The sequence below is a fragment of the Ambystoma mexicanum genome, chromosome 5p (assembly GCF_040938575.1).
Source record: "Ambystoma mexicanum isolate Mex_15411 chromosome 5p, UKY_AmexF1_1, whole genome shotgun sequence".
Taxonomy (NCBI): Eukaryota; Metazoa; Chordata; class Amphibia; order Caudata; family Ambystomatidae; genus Ambystoma; species Ambystoma mexicanum.
The window spans coordinates 753829897-753840716 of record NC_090930.1 but is presented as its reverse complement, the minus strand read 5'-3'; the positions used below and the strand labels follow the sequence as shown (position 1 = coordinate 753840716).

Here is a 10820-nt window from a genome sequence, read left to right as displayed (position 1 = left end):
TTAGAGGGCCCTGCAGGGCAGGCCCTCAGCCAGCTAAACAGCGCCACCATGGCGCTGGCAATAACCACACAGGCCATGAGTGGGAGCCCGCTCATTATTTTTATTCAATGCAGTCACGTGGTCACTGCCAGGAGACATCAGCAGAGCTTTGGGAGATACCATGCTCCCAGGAGGGGTGACACACTACAACGATGTGGCTCTATTGGGTTAAAGGGGTGGCTATGGGGGTTGGTGCCTCTATAGCTGGGGGAGGGGTAGCAGAGCCCCACCTTGGGAGCACTTTTGCAGACTGCCGGGGCCGCACTGGTTAGCCCCAGCCCACTTGCAGTCCAATGTCCCGAGTCATGTGGCTATGAAAGCTTTCACTGGGCTTTTCCTGACATGTCAGCCCTTTGTTTGTAATGAACATTCAAAGCAGCTTCAAGCTATAGTTGATCAGCAAATGTTCAATTAGGAAGCATGATTGATTACCTTTTGTACCTGTTAGCCCTCCCAATTAACACTATCCATTTTCCATCCTTACCTAATGCAGTGGTGCACTGCAATGTGGAGAGCTGACAAAACTTCAAATCATGTTTTTGTTTTAAGAACCCGAGTTTTGGGCCTGTCATAGGCTCGCTCAGCCAAGTGGACGCCCTTCTTGTAAGTGGGCAGCGCAGCTGTGGCAGAGGGAAGCCTGATCAGACATCATTTAAGGTAATGTGGGAAACGGAACCTGACGGCCCGGGCTCCAGTCCACAGGAAACCGTGTCTTCATCGCCAAGCTCACAACAGGCACCGCATATCTCGGCTGCATCTAGCACCGCCACCCAGAGGCTGCTGACTCACGCCGAAGAGCCACTACCGTCTGCTGGCAGCATCAGGAACCCAGAAAAGCAAGGTATTGTCGGGGCACCTTTATTTCTTCCTGCAGTGGTCTATTTTAAGCGGGCATGCTAAGCAAGGAGTTAGCGCGTGGTTGGTTTTTTTGTTTGTTTAAGATCTCATAAAAGCAAACTAGCAATACGAAGAAAGACATTTTGATCAAGTAACCCTATGTTTGAAAGAATTTATCAGGGTTCAGGGAGAACCCCATTTGCTATTTTAACTGGTCATTTCGCCTTGGCAACATGCTCGCCTTGGAAGCAAGACGACGTACACCAACACGGGTTCGATCCCCGGGTCCGCTCTTAGAAACCCTTATCATACGATATGGTAATGTATGTCGTGCCCTGATTGAGCGCAAAATGCACATCGCCAAATACATTCTTTAAAAGCACTTCATTAGTAATTTTGTAAAAAGACGATGTCTGAACCAAGGTTACTAGGTTCTGTCGTCAGAAGCCACTAGTTTACTGCAGAGCTTAACCCCGCTGTACAGCTCTACCAGGGGAGTTGCTGCATTCCCGGCATCTAGGCGCTTGTTACACTGCTCAGTTCTCGAAGAATCACAAACACACACTGCCCTTTCATAGGAGGCCCGTGTATTGCCATTTTACATTAAGTGCGACACTGCAGAATTGAACAGGGCCGTGTTAGATCTGGTATGTCTGTCATAATGTGGTGGTGGTGGACAGTCCTAGTGGGGTGCTTCGTTGCTGTAGTTGCAGAACTCTCGCCCGACGCTTGGCGGCAGGCTTCGTACACATCAAACTCCCCTTCAGCTTTCTTTAGAGACGGCTGTATTTCGCCTAGTGTAGTTTTATTTGCTGTTTTCTGGCCCATCCGCTAAACAAGAATTGGCAAAGCCAAAAGTGTGGGCTTGTGTGTAGATATCGGAAAGGTACCAAGAGGTATTAACTGGCCATTGATTATAGCAGGTGCAAATTGGTGAGAGTACCTGGGCATCTAATAGCAATGCCTGGCAAATACCTAATACACAAGCCAAAACTGTTGGCTTTACCAATGCTCCTTTTTAACAGGACTTCAGTGAAGGACACGCATTGTGCTCACAGGTGAGAGGGTAAAGGCAGAACTGGTTAAGACATTTTAGTACACCAGTGGCACGTTTACAGCTCCTATTAAGTCCTTAACTCTCAGAAGACTGCTTTGAAAAATCCCTGGCAGGAACTTTGGTTGCAAAGTTTGATGGTAATGCTTGATTAAAGCAAGCTCAAAGAGTTCCCATGAGGATGTGTTTTGGGTGGCAGGGCAGGAACTGGGTGGGAATGGCCATAGGGATTAGCGTGGCCATGGACAGGAGAGTCAATGGTTGGGTAAATAATTAAACAACACCTACAAACTTTGTGTCCCTCCTCATAAGCCATTTCTCCCTAACATATTCTAATGCAGTAGTTTCAGCTTATGTATGGTGTTAAAGTGTCACCTAACAGCCCAAACTGAAAACAAAGTTTAGCTTTTCATACAGGAAGAACGAGGCTATGGTGTTGCATTGTGTATTGAGCATCACTGTATTCTAAACGGGACCGTGCAGACATTTGGAAAGCCTGGTTTGGAATACCTGCAGACCCCAGAGAAGTTGTAGGTGCCAACCAGTGGCAATAAAGTTTAAGGTGGGACCTGTCACCATTGGACATGAGAGAAGGGAAGGAAAAGCTGATAGACGCACTAAAGGCAAACTACTTAATTGAAGAAGTGACAGGAACTAACATAGGCAAATAAACGTGGTAGTAAAAAGAGAAAAAATGACAAATTGCAGCCTATATTACAAGAAAAAGGTAAATAAAAAGTACAAGCTGAAATTAATAAGTGCTTGCTTTTTTTCTTACACTTGAGTTTATTGTGAAAGCGTGAACAATGTTCCAATGGTTGATTTTCTTTATATATTTTCAATTTTGTATTGTGTCCATGGGTTACTGCAAACCTTACACAATCATCATACTATATAATAAAAGGCCAGGTGTATGTTTGTCCAAAGCTTCCCTGTCCGCTTCACCTGTTATCACCTCTAGAGGGAGCTGTTGCCTTACACATACAACAATAAGACTTCAAGTGCATCTTCCAGGCAAACAAAATGTGTTCAACAATGATAACATATAATTAATTAGCTGCAGAAAATATCCAAGACATGGATACCACTTTAACAGCATACTTCAAGTTACATAGACTAAGAAAATATATACATTTTAAAAAAACATATAAACAGAAATTCACTTCATAAAGCACTATTTCTCTAAGAAAAGAAATACCTTTTTTTCAATGTAATTATATAATTACTTAATTATTCATTGTACTATTTCTTTATGTATTATATCAATAATATTCTTCATGTACGTTTTAAACTTTGACTTCAATTTATTTTATTAACTCATGTCTACTTTGAATTATGCTGCACATGAATTGTATTACTCTGACATCCCTCAACATTATATATTTGAGTCCAAAACCCATAAGTGGAATCCAAGAAGCAGATACAACAATTGGCCGTATCTACTATGTTGAACTTTCAAACGATTCTGTTAGATTGTGTTTGAGGTTACTACTCATCCATGTAAAAAGAGCAAGATTGTTTACAGCATTTTATCTTCTTCTATTAACACAAATTACGTTAAAATACACCACATAATATATTTACACTCTGAAAATGTCTACCTTTACGCACATTACCCTGTGTACACTGGCTTTTCCACTAGTATATTATAACTAGAGAAAAAGAAACAGATACACTAAAACATAAAATACAAACTATACATTCACCTGACTAATATTAAATCATTATAAATCTTTCAACAATCAGTTACAAATCTTAAAAAAGGACTCCAGCCATTTGTTTTTGTGTCACAGCTTATGCTTCATACTTGTTGCTTAGATAAATGTTTTCCAGACAGATGAAAATGCCTGCTAGGTTTCACTTTTCTTCCCGAAAGCAGAGCAAGCAGAATTCCACTTTCTGGGAATGCCCAATAATCCTGAGTTAATCCCAGGAGCTGAGGGGGCCGGTATTAATGAAATCTGTCATACTACATGCAAAGAACGCACAGAATCATAGTGAGGTTTGCTCCTGTGTAGAAAAAACAATATTTGCAGAACTGTCAGAAAGTGACCCAGCCCAACCTCAAAACCTTTCTGTAAAATTTACTGTAGAAATGTTTAAAATATTGTGGCGTGTTCTGCTGAATAGTTTTGGAAAACGTCAGCTGGCCCTTTCAGTTACTACCCGAATCATAAAATGTGCTACGTGTAGTTCATGGGCATAATTTTGGGAGGAAAAGGGTGTTTGTCCCCCCAACTTTTGTGGCACACCATTTTGTCCCCCTCATTTGGCAGGGACCCTTTCCTTTAAATGGCATGCCCCCCCAACATTTTCAGCAAAGTTACTCCGCTGCTGTAGTTACTTCTCCTGATGCAGTTTAACACAGCAGTCTCAATTCTCCCCTATGAGTGTACAACTTTTGTAATCAATGATGATATATTTAGGTTACTAGTGTCCATTCACCAGAGATTTTTTAGTTTAAAAGCACTAGAAGTAGTTCATCTCAAGAGGGAAATTCCAGAGATCAAAATGCTGAGAAAATATAGAATCAGGGCTTCATCTGGGTGGGGTGTTTTCCTGGTCTGGGAGCATTCGTTTACAGTTGACCAAGGGAAGGCTCAAGGGTTGCTTATTTGCTTTCCAAGGTAAAATATAGCATTACGATATTTGAAGCATAAATGTAACTTTAGAAGTTGATGCTTAGAATTTAATGTCAAGGAGAGGAAAAGTTACGAAAGCAGATGTTGGCTTCTCTACAAGTATGTCCATGCACATGTCTGCTGAGACAATTTACTGTCGTCCCATTGCTGTGTATGAGGGGAGACACTGCATTTTTTTAAGTCTGCCTAAAACAACGTTTCTGATAACATGATATTTTCCACCCCCTCTAGGTTGACTGGAGACTTGCCTGTGACATGAGCACCTCAGAGCTCTCCACTTCCCCGCTATATAAGCAGTACGATGACGACTATGATTCGGATTACGCTGCACCGTGCAAGAAAGACAGCATCAAAACCTTCAGAACTCATTTCCTTCCAGTAGTTTACTCGCTGGTCTTTGTCTTTGGACTTCTGGGAAATGCTCTGGTGGTCTGCGTCTTAATCCAGTACAAAAGAATAAAGACCATGACCGACGTCTACCTGCTGAACCTGGCCATTTCTGATCTGCTGTTTGTATTCTCGCTTCCATTCTGGATCTACTACACACTAGATGAATGGGTGTTCGGAAACTTCATGTGCAAAGTAATCTCCGGCATTTATCTGTTTGGCTTCTTCAGTGGAATCTTTTTTATAGTGCTCATGAGTGTGGACAGGTACTTGGCCATTGTGCATGCCATATTCTCGATGAAAGCAAGAACTGTTACCTGTGGCACAATCACAAGCATTTGCGTATGGCTAGTCGCTTTTATTGCTGCGATCCCAGAGCTTATGTTTAATGAAGTGTCATATAAGGACAACCACACCAGCTGCAAGGCTAGCTATCCTGATCCAGCACAAAAATGGAAATTGTTCTGCACCCTAGAAATCAACATCCTGGGGCTTGTGATCCCCTCGGCTGTCATGGTTTTCTGTTACTCCATGATCATCAAAAACCTACTGAGGGGTAGAAGTCAGAAGAAAAACAAGGCAGTCAAGTTAATTTTTGCAGTAATGGTTGTCTTTTTCTTCTTCTGGACTCCGTATAATGTTGTGCTCTTATTACACTCGCTTCAAGGCTTGGAAATATTGGAAACACTGACGAGCTGTCGGAGCAGCTTAGTGCTGGACTATTCTTTTCAAGTGTCCGAGACCATAGCATTTGTCCACTGCTGTCTAAATCCGATCATTTACGTTTTTCTGGGTGAAAAATTCAGGAAGTACCTGAAATTACTGCTCCGGAAGTTCACCATATTTGAATTTCTGTGCAAAGCCTGCACTGGGCAATCCGGGGACCGGCGTGATTCAAGCAGCTCCTGTAGCCAATCCACTCGGGAAATTCAGCAGAGCCTTTCCTTGTAAGCAATAATGTCTCTAGACTGAAGTCTAGATCGAACAATCAACGGAGTACTCTCAATCATGGTTGCTAAAGGTAGTCCACATTGCGGTTTGGGTCTGATTAATTCCCAAAGGGTTTCTATATTTTGTTTTTTTAAGTACAATTTTCCAAAATCTCTGTAGCAGGCATCTGCAACGGTTGGTGCTCCCAATGCTTTGGACTACAACTCCCATCATCTACCAATGCTGATATTGAATTTTGAGGGATCAGGGGAGTCGGGGGAACCACAGGTTGCAAAACCCTGGTCCACTAACATACCATTTCTAAGTCATTTTCGGTACTGTTGGAAAGTAAAATATGGAGTAATCAGATGTCATTCTGTTAAATATTTAGTGCTTCCCATAATATTTGTATGATAAAGCAACCTCGAAAATGCGTTGTATAAAAAAGATAATATTGGTTCTCGACCTTGCTTCGGCATATTTACCTCACTGTTACTATGCAACATCTCTAATGAGCATTCTGTAAATCAAATCATGTTCTAAATTATATGTCATGTTATGTTATCTTGCATTTGTATAGTGCCTCCTGCCAATGTATATGTTGATGACTCTCAAATAAACTGCCGTCAAGGTGGCATTCAATAAGAAGTTATGTGCGTTCAAAATCACACATAGGAAAAAATCAAAAATTAAAACTGTTTGCACATTTAAATGTGAAAGGCTAGCACGCCATGACCAGTGGGATATGTCTGCTACACACAGACTGAGCTTCACAGCTATTGGTTATTGCATATCTGACACAGAGCTAGCAGGCAGGCTGGAAAGGGAATTAGCACCCGTGGCGCGGGCGCAGCCAATCCAGTTCGGCGGATCGTGGGCTGAAACCTGTAATCCACGGAACCCACAGGCTGCCCCCCCCCCACCGTGGGCTGCTATCTCTCCCTCCCGCCAACCCCCACCCTCCCTATCTTATTTTGGGGTAAAATTCCAAACCCCCCGCCCCATCCCCAATTACGTTATTGTGGCGGTGGCGGCACTGCCGGCCGCCACCGAAGCAGTTTCCCTCTTACGGCCGCCATGGTCATAGAAGAGGAGCTCCATATGGAGCCCCGCCTTCTATAACCATGGTGGCCCTTTTGGTTAAGTATTGTCATTCATTCAACAGAACACGCGCAGTGTCCCCTTGAATGAATTACCGATTTGGTAACCCAGGGTGCTAATAACATTAACTCCCCGCTCCAATGGCTGGAACGGAGGCGGTTAACAGCCCGGCAGCCCCGTTTCCGCCCTTGGAAAGGGGGCGGGGGGTTAACGCTATATCCATGGGGAGCATCTCCTTAAATACTTGTTTTATGGGGGAAGTTCTACCAAAGAGCTGTTGAGGTCATTGGCGTATGGAAGTGGGAAGCAGAAGCCTTGGGATGGAAGAGTAAATTGACATAAGCAATGCATGTATCAGTTGGGCATGGGGGCGGTACACATATTAAACTGTGGCTCCTTGTTATGTAGCCCACGGGCCACTTGCAGCCTTTTAGACCCCTTTATGTTGCCCACTGGCCTTACATCTGCTCTGGATCATCTGCTCTGGATCACTTGCTGAAGCAAGCCCAGCAGGCTACCCTCGGCAGGCAGCGCTTCCCCCACTCTGGACCCAAGATAGAAAGACAGAAATAACCTCAGGAAAGAAAGACCCGCAATGCTAGCTGAGAAGGAGCAAAACACAGGGAGGAGGTGGGGGGCGGGGAGGGAAGAGAGGGGTTGGGAGGGAACCAAAAGAGGCCCTGGAAATAATGTTCAAAGTGGCCCCATATTACACATTTTCTGCAAGCCCAGCTCTTTTCCCAAGGGAGCATTTTGAAATACCACACAAAAGAGCCCCAAGGTTCAGAGGCCTACCAGGAAATCTCAAGAGTTCCCTCTAAGCCAGTCCACCCCAGGAGGGAGGGGGGGAGGAGCGGGAGAGGACTAATGAAAATGAGATTGGAAAACAGTTTAGGGAAGAGAGAGGGCGCGGCAAGATTTACGTAGAGAAGGAAAGGGGAAAACAAACAAGAGGGAAAGGAGAGATGAAGAGGCAGATTGATATTGACAGAAGAAAGGAAATTAAGGGGGACGAGTAAAGGTACCACTTGTCAGCACAGTGTTTGCGGTTTAGTGTGGCTGTAATTAGGTCAGTTACACGTATGCAACGACATGTTCGTCACTATGAAGGATGCCATGCTAAATTAACTCTGCGGGTATTTGCTCTGGTTATTTACAGGGTTACGCATGCCTCAGCAGCAAGCACACAGCTTACTGAGACTTCAAACCAGCAGAGGAGGGATAGGGAGAATCACAACAAGGAAAGAAAGTAAACATGTAACCACACAGAAATTATATGCCTTAAAATAATATAAGAACAAGCATTGGCAAAGCCATCAGTTGGGTTTGGTGTAGCCATGGGAAAGGCTTTTTCAAGGCACTGGCATAATGGTACTACCTGGCCATAGGATAGCAACAGCTAGCAAATGCTGTTGGTGCATGGGAATATTACAGCACTGCTTTGCAAATGCCTATCTCATATCAAAACATGTTTTAAAAGGAATTTAGTGAAAGGTTCAGATGTAAAGGTCACAGATATTGTTTATAAATCAAGTGGCTAAAGGCACATTTGGTTATGACATTTTCATTACACCATCAGCTGTTGTACAGCTGCAGGTAAGCCATTTCTTAGAAATAACAATATATTGCACAGAGTTAGCACAAAGAGGTGCCAGAAGTTTGTGTTTTGGGCAGGGAGGCGACATGGAATGTATGGGAATTACCATAGTCACTTGCATGGTCCTTCGTGGTCAATTGGTGGGTTACACATATCAAACAACACCCCAAAACTGTCTGTCCTTCCTTATATCCCATCTCCCCTATCTCCACTTGCTATGCTGACAGTTGGTTTATATGCAGCATTTGTAGCAGCACCTAAAAGCCAAAACTAAAAAAGGAAGGGGGAATGATGAAGGCTTTCGCTTGGCATCTGGAGGCTGACATTGCTTTTGCTGGGCATCTGGAGGCTGGCATTGCTTTTGCTGGGCATCTGGAGGGAGGCTGACATTGCTTTGGCTGGGCATCTGGAGGCTGGCATTGCTTTGGCTGGGCATCGGGAGGAAGGCTCTAAATGTTACACGGCATGGGCAGACCGCCACAAACCTTGCAAGCACGTAGACGAGTGACATACTTCTAGTTTGGCATGTTGCTGGGCATGCCATGGCTAGCCATATCTGTTGAGTATCTGTTTAGAAAATGGGAGCCGGGAAGACCTGTGGCACTGCACAGAGAGGGTGGGCAATGCCAGCTGCTGGGGATGGAAAGATTGGAGCTCCAGGCTTCTGGGGATGCCAAGGGTGAACATGTTGCTGCTTGGCATGTGGAGATTGGGCATGTCTGTTTTACGCCCTTTTTGCTGTTGGAGCCATTAGACTTCTGTAGCTCATTTAATGTACGTTTTCTTTTCAGGGCAGGTTTTGAAATGGCATCTACCAATCAGTGTTTGTGGGGTGGAGTTTTGCATTTGGCCGGGTTGCAGGTGTCTACTGCTTGATTGGTGGTGGTTGCAAATACATTGGGGAGCGATTGGTGGGGATTTGAGGAATTTCTTGAAAGACATCAAAAAGCAGTTGTTTGAAGTCAAAGAAGATGAGATTTGAATTTGAACGGAAGCAGGTGGTCGGGGTATGAGGGTGAGTGGAGTGTTAGAGGGGACTTTTCAATAGGAGAAAGTGGCGGTCTGATCACATATCTGTGGCTATAGAGGGGCTGTGGCTGTGGTATTGCCTTTTCATGATTGATTTAGGTATTGCTCTTTCTTGTGTGAAGGGTTCCCTGGGAGGATCTCGATGTTGGGGCTATCGCACAGCTGAGGACATTCTCTTAATTACAGGATGTAGCTGTCTCCGAGACAACATTTAAAAACACTGATGACTAAGAGGAAGTTGATGTTCTGAACTAGCTGAATGCATAGTGCTGAGAAGGCTTACTTGAGTTTGTGTACTGGGCCAGAGCGGGGCAGTGGTTTGTGATCGCAGGTAGGAATGGCCCTCCTTACTGGGCTACTAATTGAATACCTGTCCCCCCCCCTCACGGCATTCCACCACGCTGCAGTCTGCCTCATTACACATATTTGACAATATCTCTCCAACACTGCAAGCTTCAGTGTCTCCACATCCCCGCCAGGATACTTTTCAGAACTGCATGCATCACCTACAAAGCAATCTCAAACGGAACACCAGCATACTTGGTGGTTAATGTCAACACCATAGGAGGCTCTCACACCTCACATAACTAAACTATCAAAAGGCTGATCCTAAGTTAGTTACTAAAGAGAAGACTTGCAAACAGTCCTTCTCCTACAATGCCTGACCGCCCGTTATTCAACTCCTCCTTACACAGAAGAGCTTAGACATAATCACCTTGAATGAGGAGCAACAGTAAGGCTCCTTAATGCATTTTCTTTCACTGTCCCAAACAGTAGCCTCCTGGAACCAGTGTTCTTCTCTTGACCCGAAGACTCCACCAGACCATCTTCCTGGCCCTGCCAATGTGACCCTGTCACAGCTGGACAACAGGCAATTGATTTAAACCGTGTGCCAATTCCCCCTGCGGTGGACACCTGGGATAGATCCCCTAGACCATATGGATAGAAGAGAACCAATGCAAGAGCTGGTCACAAGGTGTTGTCAGCCAATCAATTGTGGGAGCGGATGGGAGAGGCTTGGGATAGCATCTTGGGTGCAGGGCATTCCCAATGGGGACTTGTCAGGATGAGAGATTGTATCTTTGAACTGTTTTGGTGCTTTTGCCCCAAAAGGGGAACTGCACATGACCACAAGGGCTTTTCTGATTTGGGCAGATGATTGACCAGGTCATGAGGGGCACACCGCTCCTTTATGAACTTCCAA

The 10820-nt window shown here is 44.5% G+C and overlaps 1 protein-coding gene across 1 annotated transcript; it reads left to right on the top strand.

The window, feature by feature from the left end:
• Positions 1-718: 718 nt before the first annotated feature.
• Positions 719-6529, top strand: LOC138481176 (C-C chemokine receptor type 4-like). Its single transcript, XM_069613135.1, has 2 exons — positions 719-880; positions 4804-6529. Exon 2 carries the CDS (start codon positions 4828-4830, stop codon positions 5908-5910), a length of 1083 nt encoding a protein of 360 aa, XP_069469236.1. The 5' UTR covers positions 719-880; positions 4804-4827; the 3' UTR covers positions 5911-6529.
• Positions 6530-10820: the final 4291 nt, after the last annotated feature.